The 21,448-nt window shown below is 39.6% G+C and overlaps 1 protein-coding gene and 1 long non-coding RNA gene across 14 annotated transcripts in view; one reads left to right on the top strand and one right to left on the bottom strand.

Annotated features, from left to right (window-relative positions):
• The window catches only part of LOC117672649 (uncharacterized), an 85,846-nt gene that overhangs the window by 30,033 nt on the left and 34,365 nt on the right, over window positions 1-21,448 (bottom strand). The gene's annotated exons all lie outside the window — the stretch shown is intronic.
• ANKRD12 (ankyrin repeat domain 12) overlaps window positions 1-21,448 on the top strand; it is a 91,886-nt gene that overhangs the window by 39,386 nt on the left and 31,052 nt on the right. For 8 of the 13 annotated variants that reach the window (XM_087891326.1, XM_060682036.2, XM_034429468.3 and 5 more), the window contains exons 2-3: window positions 3,160-3,296; window positions 20,114-20,261. In XM_087891326.1, coding sequence (XP_087747452.1) covers window positions 3,210-3,296; window positions 20,114-20,261 — 235 coding nt within the window. In that variant the 5' untranslated portion in view covers window positions 3,160-3,209. Of the gene's footprint in view, window positions 1-1,185; window positions 1,344-3,159; window positions 3,297-20,113; window positions 20,262-21,448 lie in introns of those variants that run through there. The other 5 variants (XM_087891329.1, XM_060682039.2, XM_087891330.1 and 2 more) reach the window with 2 other exon arrangements.

Here is a 21,448-nt window from a genome sequence, read left to right as displayed (position 1 = left end):
TGCTTTGGAGAGATTGATGATACTGAATTAGATATGATTGACCATATTGTAAGCAGAAATCCACTGTAAAATATGCAAGTAGTCCATGGTTTATATAAATTTATTCAGCAAGTGTTCAAAGTTAGGATAGCACTGGAAAAAATTAGTTATGACCAGTCTTTGCACATGATTATCTTAGCATCCTTGTGGTCAAATGATCAAAAATTGAGCAGTAGTGGATTCCACTTACCTTCGTACCAGTTTGGAACCAGGAGTGCGCTTGCGCGCGGTGCTTGTGCGCATGCGCAGAGTGTCTGTAATGACGTCCGGGTGGGTGGGCGGAGCCTCCCACCTCCACCACTACTGGTTTGCCTGAACCAGGGCGAACCAGTAGAAACCCACCACTGATGTGGTGACCAGCCAGCATTTATGCCCCCTGCCCCATCACTCCAACTGAGCTTTGTCAACTTCTTTGCCTGCCTCCCTCCACTGGCCTCACTGATGCTGGCTAGCCTCAAGCTCTATGGTATGGGGGCTCTGTCAACTATGTATGCAGTGTCTCCACCACGTCCCCCTACAATCAATTTGCCACATGTGAATCCCTTGGTCAAGTAGTACCTTTGGCAAAGCAGCATTTACCTCCAAGTCCAGACGGGCTTCTTACCATTTAGTGAGTGTAGTGGCGAGAAGGAATTTTTAACCATTGATTAGAGAAATGGGAGACCATTCAACTGCTGCTACCAATGCTGGTGCAGCCCAAACACCAGCTCAACCATGAATTTCTGAGACTTGGCTGCTCCTACTTCAAACACTTAATGTGAAAGTTAGTGGTGCAGCTGTCAAGGCCCAGGCTCAGATTCTGAATTTGAGCCTAAAAAAGAAGCTCCGGCTGAATCTCTGGTATGTAAGCCTCAGAAGGAATCACATGTGGCTGATCAAACATAAGCAACATGTGAGCAGCTGGAAGAGTCAGAGGAGAAGGACTATAAGCTTCCGAGCCCAAGCATGCAATGAGTAGAGAGGGAAGCAGAATAGAGAAAGTCTATTAGGCTTCTCTCCAAGCAAAGAAATAAACCTGACTGGTGACAGCTGGTTACAGCCTGTATAAGAATCTGCTCTATCTATTCTTTTTGATGGAAACAATGTCTGATATATGGTTTATGGGTGATATTGATGTGTGGATTCTGCTTCTTGAACCATGGGCAGGAATACACGGAGCATGCAGAGACTTCCAGGCAAGACTGAGTTGGGCTGACACTGGTGAAGTGGACATCCCTACCAGAGCACCCTACAAAGGCATACAGTGCCCCTGCATTGTAGGCTTGAGGCTGGGAAATAAATGGCAAACCCATTAAAAAGTCAAGGTGAAGAAGATTTTGAAGTCAGCTTGGGCAATGGTGGCAGAGGGTATCAGCAGAGAAATGCAGTAGCCTCTTCATTTTGCCATGCTATATGGGGCAACCAAAGGACAGAGATGCAAGGGATTGGCGGATGGGGGAAGTTGAAGCAAAGGGAGTTTTCAAGAAAGGTCCTTTCCTAATAACTGCAACCAGGAATGATGAGACAGCGGTTGCTGAGCAGCACAGTCATATGATATTTCATTTAATTAAATATTCACTGAGCAATGTAAATTCTGGTCCCAATTAAGGTTGTAACTCAAAGACTGCTATAAAGCAATTTGTAAATTGCTCCTGGTCTTGACAATGATATTGTCATTGGTATTATTATCAGCATTACCATGCCAAAGAGCAACAAATGGAGGGGGGGATTTTATTGGCATCACAACATGGAGTTGTGTACTAAGATTTTTTAAGTTTTTATATGTACTATAGCCTAACCTTCCCTGGCTTTTGAAAATAAAAATCTATATCAAATTGCATATCAATTTGATCATTGTTTATACAAGAATAAATATTAACATATAATTCAATCTTTAGCCATACAAAATATTAATTTAAAATTTTGTATCAGTCTATGAATCCTTTAGGTCAGCCTTTTCTATGTATACACTGTGTTCCCAAATGTATGTAGTATTTTAACTCCCTTTAAATAAAATTTGGTATTTTATTTAATATGTACTTATATTTAAGCAGAGTATATTGTTCTAATATACTTTATTAAACTTCTACAAAAAGTAAAATATAAAAAAGCAAACAAAAATTATTAAAAAGGAAAAAGGGGAAGGGAAGATGCAAAGGAATAAAGAAAACCTAATAGAATTAAAGAAAGAAAAACTTAAAATTTCTCCAATATAGTTACAAATATAAAATATATAGAACATAGAATCATAAGGCTGGAAGGGATCCAGAGTTCTTCAAACCCCTGCTCAAGGCAGGAGACCTTATACCATTCTGATCAAATAGTTGTCCAGTTTATTTTTGAAAACCTCCAATGATGGAGCACTCGCAACTCTAGAAGGCAAGATATCCCATTGATTGTTCTCACTGTCAGAAAATTTCTCTTTACTTCTAGGTTAGATTTCTCTCTAACAAGCTTCCATCATTATTTCTTGTCCTGCCTTTTTGTGCTTTGGAGAATATCAATCCCCACTTCTCTGTGACAGCCCCTCAAGCAGGGGTGGGTTTCAAAACCTGTTGCTACCAGTTTGCTCGTGGGCGTGCATGCTGCTTCTGCACTTGTACAGAAGTGTCTGGGTGGGTGGACGGAGCCTCCCATCGCTGCTGCTACGGTTTGCCCGATCCAGGGCGAACCGGTAGCAACCCACCACTGCCCTCAAGTACTGGAAGACAGTTATGTACCCCTGTAATCCTTCTCTTCAATAGGCTAGACATTCCTTCAACTGTTCATCATACGATTTAGACTCCATAATAAGTGGTGCATGTGTGTATAATTTCTGATGCTACTTTAACACCAATGTTTTTTATTAAGCAACTGAAAACTATATGGACTGAGTCTAAGCCGATAGTCTGGTTGCCAGAGAGAATAGCACTAATAGCTTCCACTATTTATTTTTCATTTCACTATGTCTATCAGATGAATAAAGATAACAGAACCATATATCTAGTATATTTATGTTTTTAAGAGCCTTGATACAATTTATGCAACTACATGTAAACAATTCTATAAAGACTGAAGTATATTTCGTATCTGTGTAGCTGAATAATTTCATATATCCAGGTGGTTATTTCTGTTTCTTTTTCTTTTTTTTTTACTTGGCAGATACATAATGAGCATATTGATGCAAGATAAATTTAGTGAACAACTATAAAATGCCCAGGTTTGGGTCAACAAAGACAGTTCAAGTTCAGAATTCTGTCAGCGATAGCACCATGGTGGAGAAACCAACTGGAAGAAAGGTATAAAAAGAAATTTAAGATTATGTTTTAGATAATGTATGGAAATAGAATCTTTGTGAGTTAAAAACAATTAGTTGAATAAATGGATTTTAATGGTACGAAAAAGAGTTGCTATAGTCACATACTAAAAAAAACCCTACTCCTTTGATATGATATTGTTTATTGTATTTTTTTCTTTTTATAAAACATTTCAGTGTGTCATATAACTGGTGAAATTGCTTGAAGGTAACTCAATGTTTCATTCAAGATACTGAAGATGATATTTCATAGCATTAATTAAAACAGTAGTAATATGAGGTGAGATGGGAAATTATATTGTGGATACGATCACTTCCTGTTTATCTCAACAAACATGCAGTATGAAATATTGGAAGAAGTGAAAAATAATTAAACAGTTCAAAGTTTATCTTTCTCAGGAAAGACTGCTGGATTTTGTTGAAAGGAGGCATTGCTAATTAGTCATTTCCTGTTTATGGAGGGGAGGTCTTCGATATCTTTAATTTCTGGAATAGTCATTCAGGAACCTATCAAAAACAGTACCATAAAAAACAGATTAGGAAAACAAGTTAAAATAGGCAAGAAAATGGTAAGCGAGCACCTGTCCACCCTAGATGAGTTTAAATCGTCAGGACCAGATGGATTACATCCTATGATTCTGAAGGAACCAGCACATGTGATCTCAGAACCATTGAACTATATTTTTCAAAGATCCTGGAGCACCAGGGAACTACCAGGAGACTGGAAAAGAGTTGATGTAGTTCCCATTTTCAAAAAAAGGAGGAAAAAAAAAGGTCCGGAAAACTACCGAGCTATCAGCCTGATTTCAATACCTGGGAAGATTCTGGAAAAGTTAATCAAGCAACGAATCAGCTAACACCTGGAGGCAAACAAAGTCTTAACCAAAAGCCAACATGGGTTTGTCAAAACAGATCATGCCAGACAAATCTTACTGCATTCTTTGACAAAGTGATTCTTTGAAAAATTACCAGAGGAATGCTGTGGATATAATTTACTTGGACTTCAGTAAGGCATTTGATAAAGTAGACCATAACCTACTATTTAATAAGATAGAAAAATGTGGGTTAGACAGCATCACCATCAGGATTCGTAACTGGCTGACCAACTGCACTCAACATATAGTCCTCAATGGAACTGCATTTACATAGAGGGAAGTATGCAGTGGGGTAGTCCAAGGCTCTGTTTTAGGCCCCGTACTCTTCGACATCGTCAATGATTTGGGTGAGGGGATAGATGGGGAACTCATCAAATTTGCAGACAATACCAAGCTGGTAGGAATAGCCAACACTCCAGAAGATAGACTTAAGATACAGAAGGATCTTGAGAAACTTGGATATTGGGTGTTATCTAACAAAATGAAATTCAATGGTGAAAAAAGTAAGGTTCTACATTTAGACAAGAAAAACCAAATGCACAGGTATAGTATAGTTGGTACCTGGCTCAATAGTAGTAATTGTGAGAGAGATCTTGGAGTCCTAGTGAACAATCAGTTAAATATGAGCCAGAGTATGCTGCAACTGCTAAAGACGCCAACACAGTTTTAGGCTGTATTAACAGAGGAATAGAATCAAGATCACATAAAGTGTTAATACCACTTCATAATGCCTAGGTAAGACTTTGGTAAGACTTGGAGTACTGCATCCAATTTATGTCACCATGGTGTAAAAAAGATGTTGAGACTGTAGAAAGAGTGCAGAGAAGAGCAACAAAGATGATTAGGGGACTGGAGGCTAAAATATATAATGAACAGTTGCTGGAATTGGGTGTGTCTAGTTTAATGAAAAAAAGGACTAAGGGTGACATGATGTGGCAACCCCTAGATATCTCGGGTTGCCACAAAGAAGAGGGAGTCAAGCTATTCTCCAAAGCACCTGAAGGCAGGACAAGAAGCAATGGATGGAAACTAATCAAGGAGAGAAGCAACCTAGAACTAAGGAGAAATTTCCTGACAGTTAGAACAGTTAATCAGTGGAACAACTTGCTTCCAGAAGTAGTGAATGCCCCAACACTGGAAGCTTTTAAAAAGAGAGTGGACAGCCATTTGTCTGAAATGGTATAGGACCATGATGGTGAACCTATGGCACATGTGCCACAGGTGGCACACAGAGCCCTCTCTGCCGGCACGCCAGCCATTGTCCCAGCCCAGCTCCACCGCGCAAGGGCGCATGCCTCCCGCCGGCCAGCTTGTCTTTGGGTCTCTGCCATGCATGTATGTGGGAGCAAGGCGTTTTTTGTGGGGGGGTGGGCGCATGCACTGGGGTGTTCACATTGCATTTTGGGGGCACCCCTCTGTGCCCCATTTTGGGCCTGGAAAGCCTGCACCAACTAGAAGCCAAAACGGGAGATGGGGGCGCTGTGCGAGGCCCCCTGCGCCCTGTTTTGGGTCTGGAAAGCCTCCTGCACCAACCTGGAAGCCAAAACGGGCGGGGCGCATGTGCAGGGGGGCAGAGCGCATACGCAGGGAATGCATGCACATTCACAGGAAACGCATGCACGGGGGACACTTGCATTGCATTTTGGGGGTTGGGCACACACATGTGCATTCACACACACACTTTGGGGACTCAGCACCAAAAAAGTTAACCATCACAGGTATAGGGTTTCCTGCCTGAGCAAGGGGTTGGACTAGAAGACCTCCAAGGTCCCTTCCAACTCTGTTATTCTGTTATTCTATTATTCAGGACCTAAAAATCATGATTAGACAAGAGTCGAGAGAAACAGTAACAAACTTTTGATGGCTGAGATTTTGTTCAGGCTAGGATATAAGAATACTTCGTTCTGAATAATAAAAAGGTACATAGGAAGGTTTTGATTTTGCATTATTATAAATCTGCTTAATGAAAATTGTACTACAAGAGTGCCTAGATAAAATATTCGCATGATTTAGTGGTGGGAATGCTTTAGGATTGGGTTATTTGTCTCATCTTGGCTTTTGATGTCTACTGCACAAGATTTTTCTCATTAATTAGGTAACTGAACAGTCAGTTTTCAGTTTCTGAAAAATGATAATTCTCTGGGAGCATATCTCTTTAGTGTGTTAGATTAAATATATAGCAGAGGCTCTCCAATTGAAGATGCACATATATTATTTTACATTTATCAATGTTGTGATACATAATTAAGCTCTTCTGTACTCCTTTGGATCATTTTCTTTCTAGTAGTCTCTCGAATAACTAGTAGAGCTGTTTTTTCTGGAATAAAATGAACTTTCTATCAACAGCGTGATCAAGGAACAATATCTGACAACAATTTAGCATGAACACAGAATTAATATATTTTATCTTCTGAATTAATGTGTTCAAATATTGTTGTAAATTGTTGCATACTAATATTCCTGTGTTTGCCTATTTCAAAAGACTAATACATTGTTGTAATAAAACATACATTTATAGCTAGTCTACTGAGTGTAAATAAGGAAAATTTAATTGAGGCTTTTAAGACTGACTGTGCCAAAATTGCAAAAACTTTCTGTTTGTAGGTATAGCGTTTTTTATTGCTTCTGCATTATGCTACTGAGAAATTAAGAAGAAATTGTCCTTTTAAGTCACTTTGTGTTTGAAAAGGGTAGGGGTTTTCTCCTCTTTGAAAGCTTGGCTTGAATTTCTGACTACAGTAGTGTTCATCAATAAGCTATCCTGAAGAATAAAATAATCTAATAGCAGTTTTCTATAAATGTATACTGAAAGAAAGTTCTAAAGAGTTCATTTGTGCTTATTCTGTAACAAATGTTATGGAATTTCAGTCAGAATCAATGAGGACATTTCATGCAGTCATATCATTTTTAATTGATATGATTGCAACGAAGGTTTACTTCTGAATACAGATAGTCTTTGGTAAACAACAGTAATTGGGACCAGAATTTCCATCACTAAGCAATGTGATAGTAAAGCACAACATATCATGACCACATTGCTTAGCGACAGCAATCCTGGCATGCCCCACTGCCATTGTTAAATAAGGATTATGAGTTATTAAGCAAGTCCCAAGCTGTTTGCAAGCAGGCCAGCAAGCAGTTAAGGTGCAGTGTGAGCATGGTGGTACTGGAGGTGGTTGTTGCCAGGTGGTGAAGAGTGGTGAGTGGTCTGCAAGGTGCAGCGCAAGTATAACAGAACCAAGTGACTGGTCCCGAGCAGGGGAGGATGTGTTGAGTGGCACATACCATGTTATAGGGTAGCTTTTGCAAGGCAGAGAATAACATTTGTTCCCTATGACTATCATTAAGTGTTGTACCTTATGATTCTTGATTAGCGTACCTTTTCTTTTATGTACACCGAGAGCATATACACCAAGACAAATTCCTTGTGTGTCCAATCACACTTGGCCAATAAAAATTATATTCTATTCTAAAAACAACAAGTGGTTGTTAATAATGTGAATTAGGTCTGCAAAGTGCATTTTCTATTGGAAAAAGATATATAGTTAGTAGCATTTTATGCTTTCAAGGAACCCTTCCATTAGCATTGTCAATTATAGTAGATTAAATCCAGATTAGAGCAAAAATAAACAAGATGAACCTTTAGACATTGTTCTTAGAAAATTATTTATTTATAAGGCATACATGCAGCTTTACATAGACAAAAGATAGAGCTGAAACATGAAGAGTTTATCTAATTGTAATTAGGTGCAACCAGTTAATCAGCCAAATCTTTCCTTGGATCTAACAATTAAAACAGATTTATAAACAAGTTACTTAAATGTACCGTATGTTAAAAGTTTAAATTCTAGATTTATGAATATCTTCTGTTACAAGATGCAAACTCAGTAGAGGAATTCCTTTCATTTCACTGCTGCCTCATCTCAGCAGTGATATGTTGTCAGGATCATCTGTAATACAGTATGTAGATACAGTATAATGTCATAGCTGGTTGTTTCTAGTCTAGAAAATCTTGCATCTGTGTGAGTTTAGCTATTTTCAACTTTAGACCTTCCAGATGTGTTCCACTATTAAAAGTCTCAACCAACGTACAATTAGTTTATCTGTGTGTCATGCTGTGTTATTTGTATGCCTATTAATGATCATACCTTTTAAATACTGTTTTAAATTGCATAAGTGAATGAGGTTTCCTTGTCATTATTTCATATAATAATGACTTTGGGACTTGAGGGATTTATTGAAAGAAATCTGTATGCTTACAGGAATATTTTAAACAACAGCAATCTTACTCCAGATAATTTAACTATAAAAAAACCAGATAATTTAACTATTAAAAAACCATGAAGGAGAGCCTTCTCTGTGGGGGCACCGACCCTCTGGAACGAGTTGCCCCCGGAGATACGGTGGATCCCGGATCTGCACACTTTCTGCCGTGCCTTAACGACGTTTTTGTTTCATCAAGCTGGGCTGACCTGACCATATTTTTAAATTGTTTTAATTTTAAATTGCTAATTTATGGGTTTTAATATGGGGGTGTTTTAACTGTGGGCAAATTAATTTAATTGGTTTTTAATATTGTTTTAATTTTTGTATTTTCTGTATTTTATCTGCTGGCTGTTCACCGCCCTGAATTCTTCGGGAGAAGGGCGGTATACAAAATAAATAATAATAATAATAATAATAATAATAATAATAATAATAATAATAATAATAATGAAGAAGAAGAACAACAACAACAATTTATAGCAATTTAGCTATGCAGTATTTAACATAATTTGGGATGTAAATTGTTTTGTTTTATCCTTGACAGATTTTTTTAAAAAAATTAAAATTCCAATGATGATTAGAGGGATGGATGCACTTAAGAACATGATGATGGGATTAAAGAGGGGAAGGAGGACGAAAGCCTATCCTGGATAATGTGGCTTGAATTGAACCTTGAATTGCACTCTGAAGCATATTGGCAATCAATGACTTTTGTGGAATAGAGATGTTACATGTGTTAAATAACTAGAACCATTTACTATCTATGCCAATGATAAACCTTTTTGGTGCTGAGTGCCCAAAGTGTGTGCGCGAATGCACGCGTGCGTGCCTGAACCCCCAAAATGCAATGTGAGCACCACCCATGCATGCGCCCTGTGCATGCGTGTGCATTCCCCGTGCATCTGTGTGTGTTCCCCGTACATATGCGTGCATTCCCCGCACATGCGTTTTGCCCCCACCCCCCTGCACATGCGTTTTGCCCCCACGTGCCCCATTTTAGCTTCCAGGTTAGTGCAGAAGGCTTTCCGGGCCCAAAACAGGATGCAGGGAAGCCTTGCATGGCGCTCTCATGTCCCGTTTTGGCTTCTAGGTTGGTGCAGGAGGCCTTCCAGGCCCAAAACCGGGCACCAGGGGCGTGCGTGCACCCCCAAAATGCAATGTGAGCGCCCCGCACAAATGCACCTCAGCCCTCCACACATGCGCTGAAGAGACCCGAAGACCAGCTGGCCAGTGGGAGACGCACATGCGAAGTGGAGCTGGGCTGGAGCGACGGCTGGCATGCCCACAGAGTGGGCTCTGCAGGCCATCTGTGGCACACATGCCATAGGTTCGCCATCACGGATCTATACTGTTGCATTGTATACCAGTTCAAGCTTCAGAATGCTTTTAAAGGGCAGCCCCATGTAGAGTGTAGAGTTCAGATTGGAGATCACAAAGACATGAGTAACAGTGAGCAGGGATTCCTTGTCCAGGAACAAGCACTACTGCTACACAACCGAAAGGTGTGCAAAGACCTCCTAGCTATGGAGCAGGAGCTATAAGTGCAGGAAGACCCCCAGATTGCGCTCTAGACCTGTTTGAGGCAGTGCCACCTCACCCAAGACCAAGAGTGAAAAGTTTCCAGCACCAAAAGGTTCAAACACAAAAAGCCAATCAGTCTTGCTTTTGCTGAGTTGAAGTTATTGTGCCCCAGGCCCTTCAGTTTGTCCTTCCAACTTTAAACTTTAGGATTGCTTTCCTGAGTAGAATTCATTCCATTCATATTTGAAACTAATTCTGGAAATGCACTGGCATGAGGAGTAGATATAAAATTATTTAAATTTAAGGGAATAAAATTATAAATTAAATAAAATAAAAGTGGCGTTGGTCCTATCTGATACACCCATTTTCAGGAGGTGCTGAGATACTTCAAGCATGGGATGACTCTTGTCTCATAGCTCTTTAGACTGAATTCAAACTGAAGACACACCCTCTGCTGACGTTCCCCAGTTTTGACGATGTTACAGCGATGTCTCAGGACTTAGTACCTGCAACGACACCCCAAGGATACCTTGGACCAGACCTTCCTTAGGGTGGGGCTGGAGTCTCTCAGCACCTCCTGAAACTGAAATCAGGTAGGACCAACACTCATTTTCCAGGAAGGTGCCTCGAGACTCCAGGCATGGGACATATCAAAGCTGGCTGTCCTCACGGGAGGGTACCTGTCTGGTCCTGCTCACTGGCCATTCCTAGTGCTTGCTGAAGGAACCTCCTGCCAAAGGCGGCCTCAGCTGATGTGAAAGAGTCCAGCCGGAAGTGCCGGATGAAAGGCAAAGGTGAAGACCAGGTTGCCGCATGACAAATTTCCTCCACCGAAGCCTGTGTCGCCCAGGCTCCCGTAGTAGCAGCACTCCTGGTAGAATGTGCTGTGAGCGCCCTCAGTCTCGGCAGGGCCTGCAAGTCATATGCCTTGGCAATGGTCGCACGAAGCTAACGGCCTACTGTTGATGCCATAACCTTCTGCCCCATTGTAGCTGGTTGAAACTATATAAAAAGTGCCTCAGTCTTCCTAAATGCCTTTGTCCATTTTATATATATGTGTAAGGCCCTCCTCACATCTAGAGTGTGCCATTCCCTTTCTCTGGAGTGTGAGGGATTGGGACAGAAATCCTGTAAAATCAACTCCTACGTTCGATGAAGTCTTGCAAGAATTGACTTTGGGCATAAAAACTGGGTCTAATCTCAATACTACCCTGTCCGTGTGGAAGATGCATAAATCTTCCATCACGGAGAGGGCAGCCAGCTCCGATATCCTTCTGGCCGATGTTATGGCCACCAAAAAGACCACCTTGTAAGTCAGGAAACTGAGGTGATTAGTCTGTATGGGCTCGAATGGTGCCTTGATGAGAGCCTGCAGCACCTTAGAGAGATCCCAGGTGGGATATCGGTGAACCATCGTCGGTTTTAAATTGGTGGCTCTCTTAAGGAATTTCGGCTATAGACTTTCGAACCCCACAGGACAGAACTGAGGCTAAGGCCACTACCTGTCTGCGAAGAGTATTTGGAGCTAACCCACTATCTAGGCTGTCCTGAAGGAAATCTAACAATTGAGGCACAGATACCATTGTGGGCTCAATGGTACGTTTGGTGTACCACTCACAAAATATCTTCCAGGTAGCTTTATAAATCCAGGTAGTGGACGGTCGCCTGGCAGCCTGGATTGTCTGTATGACACTTGAGGAGGAGTTCCTCTCCATCAGAAGTCTCCGCTCAAGCACCATGCGGTCAAGTGTAGCCATTGTGGATCCGGGTGATAGATGGGACCCTGGCTGAGGGAGACTCTGTTGGGAGGAATCCTCCACGGTATGGCAATCGACAGGCTGACCAGATCCGTGAACCATGGACGTCTGGGCCAGTGAGATGCTATGAGTATCACTTCTGCCCTCTCGTGCAATATCCATCTGATGATCCGTGAGATCAAGGCGAGGGTTGGGAATGCATACAGGAGTCCCCGGGTCCATGAGCAACGAAGGGCGTTGACTTCCTCCAACCCCGGTGTTGGAAATCTGGAGAAGAAGTGAGGCAGTTGGCTGTTTGCTGGGGAGGCGAAAAGGTCCAGTATCAGCTGGCCCATCTGAACCTATATCTCCCTGAACAACTCTGGCCGCAGGCGCCACTCCAAATGGTCTACGGTGGCCCTGCTCAGCCAACCTGCACATTATTCGAGCCCAAAATGTGCTCCGCCTTGATGGATAGTAAATTATTCTCCGTCCAGCAACATAACAGCTTCGCCTCCGTCATAAGTGACTTGGAGTCATGCCCCACTGTTGGTTCACGTGCGCCTTGGTGATGGCGTCAGTGAGGAGGAGTACATGATGGCCTGCAATCTGCTGATTGAATTCTCTTAGGGCCAAGCGGGCCACCCTCAGCTCTAGCCAATTTATCCTTCGGCGTACATCCGTCTTTGACCATTTCCCCTGGGCCACTAGGTTCTGGAAATGGGCTCACCAGCCCTCCAGGCTGGTGTCCGTGGTAATGATTAGACACTTCTGGTTCTTGAAAAAACAACTCCTCTCCATGAGATTGGATGCCCACCAGCGAAAGGATCTCAGTACTGCTGCCAGGACCCAAACCCTGGCAGGGGAATTGCTTCTGCCTGATCTCTGAAAGGGGAGCAGAAACCACTGCAGAGGTCTGCAGCTTCGTTAAAGTCTTGATGCTCTCCAGGCATTCTGGTGACAGGAAAACCTGACATTCTAAGGTATCGATTATCGCCCTCAGTTGTAATAGGCAGGTAACTGGCCTGAGATGGCTCTTCTCCACATTGATGGAGAAGCCATGATTTTGCAGACATTGTACCGTGAACCATAAGTCTTCCTCCGCTCGCCTGTGTGAGGAAGATTGCACCAGGATATCGTCTAGATAAAATTGTATCCAAACTGGTCTGTCCTGAGATGAGCCCCCAGCGGTGCCAAGAGTTTGGTGAACACTCTGGGCGCTGATGCTAGTCCAAACGGGAGCGCCCTGTACTGCAGATGTCTGCCGTAATAAAAATCTCAGGTACTGCCAGTGAAGTGGAAGAATCGGGACATGTAGGTACGTTTCCGTAAGGTCAGTGGAGGACAAGAAGTCTCCCTCTCTGATTTTGACCGGAAGCATCACGGCGAGACAGTCGGGGAATTAGCGGGCTCCGACAAGCTCCACAAAAACCCGGACTGACAAGCCGCTGCCGAGAGGTCTTTGGACTGGAACCGTCCTGTAGTGACAGGGAAGAAGGAGAGGCACCTCGGAAGACCAAGAGGAACAGGCAAGTTCCTTAAAGGTCAGAGGAAACTGTCCCTGACTCGGCAGCGGGGGCGGCGGCCATTGCAGCCACCAAGAAGCTGGGGCAACCAGACTAAGTATTGAGCAGGAACGGTGACTGGAACAGAATTTTGAAGTGAGTGACAGCCAATTCATAGGCGAAATAACAGAAAAAGATTTTTAAACTTGAAAGACCCCCAGCGTAATAATAGTGGCTAACAGGCATGGGGGGAAGAAAAGAGGATGTTTGAAGCGGAACTTAAATGGACAAAAACTCAAAAAGAAAATTGACTTTCGAATAAAATTATTTGGAGATCTTTAAAAATTCAGAAATAACCCCAAAATTGGCTAAAGGATTGGAAAGAAAATAAGTAGATCCTTTTTTTTTTTTGAATGTGAAGAAAAACAAAAGAGAAATTGGAAATTAAGCCCTGCAATAGAAGTGTTGTACTAAAAAAAAGAGATGGGGGGGAAACGTATTGTTTAATTTGGACTGGACTATAAAACTGATTTGGCATTTTCAAAGTTAAAAAGAAGAAAAGAAAAACTAGTAAGACTATTAACGTGGATTAAAACAAAATGGATACTTTGTCAGATTGCTGATTGGAATTGTGGATTGTAAAGAGACATCTTCAGGAGAAATAAGAACATTGCAATTTGGAACTTTTGTATTGGAAAATTCTGAACTTTAATAGTGATAACAGCTGTGAGAATTTTTGAGGAGGATTTCTTTGTCTGCAAGCGGCTTGACTTTGAAAAAAAAAAAGGAATACAACGAAACTTTTAAATTGGAATAATACCAACCTGGAAAGAATAAAATGGCACAGGAAATTAGAGAAATGATGAAAATGATGTGCTCGTCATGGAAAACAGAAATAAGAGAAATAATTATAATGTTACATGGAGAACCGAAACCTGAGGATCCAAAAATTGTGATAGAGCATACTTAAACTGACAAGGAAATAACAATGGAGAAGCAAGACACAGAGACTGAAAATAAAGAAGAAAAAGACAACGAGATTGACTATGGAAAACTAAATGATTATGTGGATAGTAACAATAAAAAGGAGGCTTTTAGAGATTACATTGGGATTAACAATGGAAAAAACAGAGAGGGTGGAAAGAGACAAAGAAGGAAAGAAGGGTGGAATAGAAAAAATATAAAAAATTTAAATGATTACACTGGGATTAACAGTGGAAAGACAAGAAAGAGAGAAAAAGGGTGGAAAACAGCAGGAAATACAGGGCAAAATAGAAGAGTCCAGGACTTTGAAATACAAAATGATTACACTGGATTAACAGTGGGAAAATAAGAAAGAGAGAAAAGAGATGGGAAATAATGGGAAACATAGGGCAAAATAGGAGAGTTCAAGAGTTCAAGCACAAAAGAAAAAAAGGGGAAAGGAAAATGGCAAAAATAAAAACAGAAAGGGAGAAAAGAAGAATAAAATGAAAGAGGAATATGCTATATATATTTAGAATTGAAATATGAATTGAAGTAAGAAATAATGGAAAATCATATGAATGTATAAATGAATAACAATTGGAACATTTTTATCTGCATTTCTGGAATTTAGATAATGATAAGTTTTTAGAAATATGAATAAATTTAATAGATTAGAGAACAACAGCTAGATTATTTTCAAATCTAATTAGGGAAATTGTAATAATTAAAATACTTTTAATGGTATATTGTGGTGAAAGCAGAAATGATTAAGTTGTGGTTTTGAGGAATATATGGGGTTTATTATTATCATGTAAAAAGAAAAGATGGCTACATAATTAACTGACTTTTTAAGAAGTTGGATTGTATAGAAACTGTAATAATTGGAATATTAATATTCCTGGAATCTACACAAAGAAATATATGGGGAAAGTTATTTGGTTTATGATTACTATATAAAGAGAAAAGATAGCTATATAACTAACTGACTTTTATTAAGATGTTGGATTGTATTATTTAAGAAATATATGCTAAAAACAATTGGGTTTATTATTCTTATAAGAAATGAATGATTGTAACACCACATAATTAATTAATTTGTATTAAGGTGATGGATATTGAAATAGATGACAATGGAAAACATGAGTAATTATAATAAAGGAATATTAGGAAATATTAGGAATCATATTAGGTGAGATTTTAAATTTGAGGGGTACAACATAGAATGGAAGAGAAAAATTGAAACTTGGCTAAAATTAGAGATTAGGATGAAGGGTAATATTGGGTTTAAAAAAAATAGAGTGAATAAATATTATGGCAAAAAGGAAGTATAGAAATTGTAATTTAGTTGAAATGACTAAAAACTGTTTAAATTTGTGAACTGGCCAAATACTCTGTTCAGAAAAAATAGATTGTATGTGTGTATGTGTAAAAAATAAAAAAAACTTTTTTTTTTTTAAAAAGAAGTCTCCCTCTCTGACGTTCTCCAATATCGATTGTAGAGAATGCATCTTGAATCTCTGATACCTCAGATACTTGTTTAGGCCCTTGAGATTGAGAATTGGTCTCAAACCCCCCCCCCCCGAAGCTTTATGAATCACGAATATCTGGAATAATAGTCCCTTCTGTTCCTCTCGAACTGCCTCCACTGCGTGGATTTTCAACAAATGCTGGATGGCAGTGTCCATGATCTTTCTTTTGGACTCATCCCTTGATCTGGGACAACGGATAAAAAACCTCGGGGGAGTTGCAAGAAATTTTATGGAGAGACCAGATTTTATGGTCTCTCTCACGCAAGCATCCATAGTAGTTTGTTTGGTCTACAAAAAGACCTAGCTGGCTACCAATGGGAGCCCTGACCCTGGAATCATCGGGAGTGGTGAAAGGTTGCCACTCCCTCAAAAGGGTCGCTTGTTCAGTGGTTGCGACCTGTTCCTGTCCACGAACCCTTGTCCTGGCTGACTGTACTTTAATAGGTAATATTAAATAATTTTAGATAGGAAAAAATGGAATAGAATAATATCTTCTCCCTAAGTTTTAGTACAAAATAACAGGAGATGCCATATATACAACAGTAATTTTGCTTAGAATATGAAGTCACATATGTGTTTGTTCAAATAGGCACATAGATGCTTGTTTCTTCATATTGACCTTTTTAAAAAAATATAGTCTATACAGTTAATAGAATCAAATGATTGGTAAGTGATTTATACTACCATCTGCTAGAGGTATTGAAATTTTTCAGTACTACTATGCATTTGTAGTTGTTTTTTGGTCCTGTTTTATTCTTATCTTGTCATAAATTTCTCAGACCACTAATTTATTTTGAGCTGATTTTATTAGATTATTAAAGTACTTTTTTAGGAAGTAATGGTAGTTGTGCATAATTTACAGACAGAAAAACATAAAAATGAGCATTCAGAATTCCATCATAATTTACCTTGTGAGCCCTGCATGTGCCTTTACAGGCAAAAAAGATGGAATTTAATCAGATCCATATTCTAGGAAAAGGCAGGAAGCCTACTTAATATAACCTTTATTTTAAAAATTCTGAGATTCAGTAATGGCTATTTTTAAATATAAACTGAAAATAATGAGAAGGAATCGACTTAACTTATTTAAAAACAGAACAATATTACATTAACTGCACATTGAGGTCAAGATTATTAAACTGGAAGCAGTTTTAATCATAGCACTACAATGTATTGGGCTATTGGTAAGAATGTCTTACATGTTTTATACAATAACAAATTTAAGATTGCTCTGTAGCTAATTGAGGAGGTAGGTAATGCTGCCTGTTATCCCTGTATTTTTATCTATAAAAATAGAAGATACTATATCAGGCTCTAGCATTTTGTTACAACTATTTTTTCAAAAGTTTCACAATAAAATTTAATAATCTTACTAAAGTGTTATAAATTAAGGAACAGTTTACAGCAGCAGTTCTCAACCTGGGGGTTGCGACCCCTTTGGGGGTCGAACGGCCATTTCACAGGGGTCGCCAAAGCCCTCTCTCGCCCCCCCCACGCCTTCACTCACCCTCCCTCTCTGCTCTGTGGGATCGCCGGCCGTTCGCTTACCCCGCCCACCCCCAATCTATTGCTGTTTCCTGAGTCCCAGCTGATGGCTAGAGGAAAAAAAACTGTTTAAATTCTTGCCGCAGGGCTTGAAAGGGCCGCCCTATAGCCAGTGGTGCAGCCGAACCATTTGTTAAATTGCTGGCTTGCCCTGCCCCTCCGCACCACTATTTATTGCCAATAAATAGTGGTGGGCGAGGGGCGGGGGAGCCAGCAATTTAACAAATGGTTCGGTGTTTTTTTGTAATTTTATTGGCCCGCGGAGCTTCAGCATAGGCTAATTAGCCCTTGATTAGATCGGCTCCCGACTCTCAGCTGAGTTCCTCTCAGCTGTTTTGCTCAGGGCTTTGCTGCTTGCTCGAGCAGATTTTTTTCCCCTAGCTATGCTGAAAAACAAAACTGAAAGTAAAGAGGCTGTTGGCTTTGCTGTTGCTGCAAGTTGGAAAATTAGGCAGGCAGATTTCTTTTCTTTTTCCTCATCAAAAAAGGTAGGAGCAAACAATGGGAAATTTAGGGAAAAAGAGGAGAGTTCAAGATTTTAAAACACAAAAGAAAAAAGTTCTATTTAACTAGGGAATTGTAATAATTGAGATACTATTAATTGTATATTGTGTTGAAAGCAGAAATGGTTAAATTGTGGTTTGGAGGAATATATGGGGGAAATTATTTGGTTTATTATTATTGGTAAATATAATTAATTGATTTGTAAGAAATTGGATTGCATGGAAATAATTGGAATATTCATGTTCATATTGATTAATATACAAAAAAGGTAGTTATATAACTAATTGATTTATATTAAAATGTTGAATTTATATTAAACAACTGTAATATTACATAATTAACCAATGTGAGGATGGATATAAAAATAGATGACAATGGGAAGGGGCATAATATAGAATAGAAGGGAAAAATTGAATTTGATTAAGATTAGAGATGAGGATGAAGGGTAATATTGGTTTTTTACAAAAATAGATGAGGAATAAATATGGCAAAAAGGAAATATAGAAATTGTAAATTTAATTGAAATGATTAAACACTGTTTAAATTTGTGAACCAGCCAAATACTCTGTTCAAAGTGTTGGAAGAAATCTCCTTCTAGGTTCTGCTCCAAGTGGAGAAAAAGACACTGGAAACATGGAGACTGCTTGGAAAGATGGTTTAATGGTGGACAGGATCACATGGCTTGAGTTCCTGAACAGAAAAGGGCAGATACAGTAAATCCTCGGGTTTTTATGCTCTCTCTGGCTCTGCATTTCTTGGGGCCACGAAAGAGTATCCTGATTGGTTGTCAGACTCCCAGGGGGTGGGGATCTTAGCTAGCCTTGCTGGCTGATGGTCACATATGCTTCCCAGGTCACATGTGGTGAGTTTCTGTTGCTAGATGGGTAGAGAGCTAATCCTATCTTTATTGGATCTTGGGCAATTCCTACTATGGCTCTGCCTGAAGGAGGTAGATCTTTGTTATGTAGAATAGACTGGCCCAGGCCTTAATGGCCATTGACAAAGGGTGGGGGCAGGAAGATGGGAGCTGCTTCAAAATATGCTTATCCCAGGGAAATATAATATTCTGCCTTTTTCATATTTCCTAAAATATTTCACTCTTCCAGGAAAGGGGTGGGTGCTAACTTCCTACAAAAGAAAATACATTGTATGTTTTTATGTGTGTTTCTAATTATTGTTATTTATTCATATTTATTCTCTTTTATTCCTTAAAGTTTAACAATTCATTCTTTATCTTAATATCTTTATATTTGTTTGGGGTTGGCTTTCTTCCCTTTCATCTTTTTTATTGTACAGCAATCTTTCTCCTCAAACCTACCACCTCTCTCTTTTCTTTCCTTCTTACTTTCTCTTCCTCCCCCTCTTCTTCTCCTCCCTACTTCCTCTTCTTTTCTCCTTCTCCTCCTCTCTTCCTCCCTCTCTTACCCTCACTCCTACTCTAATTTCTCTTCTCTTCCTTCATCCCTCTCTATTGCTGTATCCTTTTATGCATATGGACTACTCAGAGGGCTGAAAAAGTTATTTCTGACTGGTCCTCGCACTTTTGACCAGTCCTCGAACTTACGACTGTCCTCACATTTTATGTTTTTGCCCTATCTTGTCACCATGGTGAAGAGAAGCAGTTGTGAAATGAGTGACATGGTTGTTAAGAATGCTACAATGGGCATAAATGATGACCAGTCATAAGTGCGACGACCGGTCAAAAGTGCGAGGACCTGTCAGAAATCACTTTTTTCAGCCCTCTGGGTAGTCCTTTTGTGCACATGGACTATTCAGAAGGCTGAAAAAGTTATTTTTGACTGGTCCTCGCACTTTTGACCAGATCTCGAATTTACGACTATTCTCACATTTTACGTTTTTTGCCCTATCTTATCACTATGGTGAAAAGAAGCAGTTGTGAAATGAGTGACATGGTTGTTAAGAAAGCTGCACGGGTATAAATGTGAGGATGGTCATAAGTGTGAGGACCAGTCAAAAGTGCGAGGACCTGTCAGAAATGACTTTTTTCAGCCCTCTGAGTAGTCCCTATACACATAGCCATGGCCACCCAGTCACATGACCAGCTAGCCACGCCCACACAGTCATATGACCTCCAAGCCACGCCCACAAAATAAGCCACGCTCACAGAACCGGTAGTTAAAAAATTTAGAACCCACCCCTGGTTGGGGGTCACCACAATATGAGGAACTGTATTAAAGGGTCGCGGCATTAGGAAGGTTGAGAACCACTGGTTTACAGGGAAAACTATTGTTGGTTAATTGAATTGAAGCATTCAGTGAATGTGCTTATTTTGTTTATTGTCAGTCTTATGCAAACATTATACTTATAACAGTATATTTTTTGTTTATATTAGAGCAAAGACAAGATTGCCTCCTACAGCAAAACTGCAAAAGTGGATAGAAGTGATGTGGGAAAGGACATGAAAGAAAAATCTTCCATGAAACGTAAACTTCAGTTTAATGTTAGTCCACCTAGAAATGAAGATCGAAATTCAGATACAGGTAGAGCCCTTTTTGTTTTATTTTCTCTTTTCATCATGCTTGTAATAATTTTGTTAAATTGGCTTGTCACAAAATATGAAAATTAATAGTGAAATAATAATGAAATATCCCATTTGTTAGCTATTACTCCAGCAAACTGATTTTATTAAATTATAAGGGAAGCTATTAAAATATTTCAATTTCTACAATTCATAGCAACTCTACCTGCTATGCATCTCTTTTACAATCAAATTGACACTTTATAGCAGTATTTTGGGCATTCCTATTATGTATTTAAATAAATTGATACCCATAAATATCAATGATGAACACAATTGCTAATTGTAAGTGATGTGTTGGCAGAAAAAGAGAATCAAATGCATAAGGAGCACAATCAGATATTTGTCATAAAGTAATGTATTGATATGTAAATATAGAGGACACAAATCATTTACATATAAGCATCTTTAAATCCCACTTATTTAAAATATATATTTAAATGTATTTTTAAATCTATCAATTAAAGAGTCAAAATGTTCATTTGGACAGATGATATACTCAGAAATGATGTGGATATGCACTCTGTTGCTTAAATTACATATTCCATTGTTTTAAAATATCTAATGATCATTGGGACACGATGGCTCAGTGGCTAAGACGCTGAGCTTGTCAATCGAAAGGTTGGCAGCTCAGCGGTTTGAATCCCTAGTGTCGCATAATAGGGTGAGTTCCCGTTACATGTCCCAGGTTCTGCCAACCTAGCAGTTCGAAAGCACGTAAAAAATGCAAGTAGAAAAATAGGAATCACCTTTGGTGGGAAGGTAACAGCATTCCTTTGGCATTAGTGTGCCAAAGGACACTAATATGTGCCTTTGGCATTAGTCATGCCGGCCACATGAACACGGAGACGTCTTCAGACATTGCTGGCTCTTCGGCTTTGAATCGGAGATGAGCACCACCCCCTAGAGTCGGGAACGACTAGCACATATGTGCGTGGGGAACCTTTACCTTTAATTATCATGGTCTTTTAGATTTTGTATTTTATTTTCAGTGAACTGTAAATCTAATTTTCAAGATGTGTTTGTGCTTGCCTGATCTTTCAGTATGTTAGTGTCTAAGGGAAAGTAGCAATATTTAAGTTCAGAATATATGCATACAAAAGCACTTCTAAACCACACTTAATTCTTTGTTGACTTAATTAATATATA

The sequence above is a fragment of the Pantherophis guttatus genome, chromosome 3 (assembly GCF_059756535.1).
Source record: "Pantherophis guttatus breed Tessera chromosome 3, ASM5975653v1, whole genome shotgun sequence".
NCBI classification, from domain to species: Eukaryota; Metazoa; Chordata; class Lepidosauria; order Squamata; family Colubridae; genus Pantherophis; species Pantherophis guttatus.
Note: the sequence above shows the minus strand (reverse complement) of the source record. Positions and strands in the feature narration are given on the sequence as shown.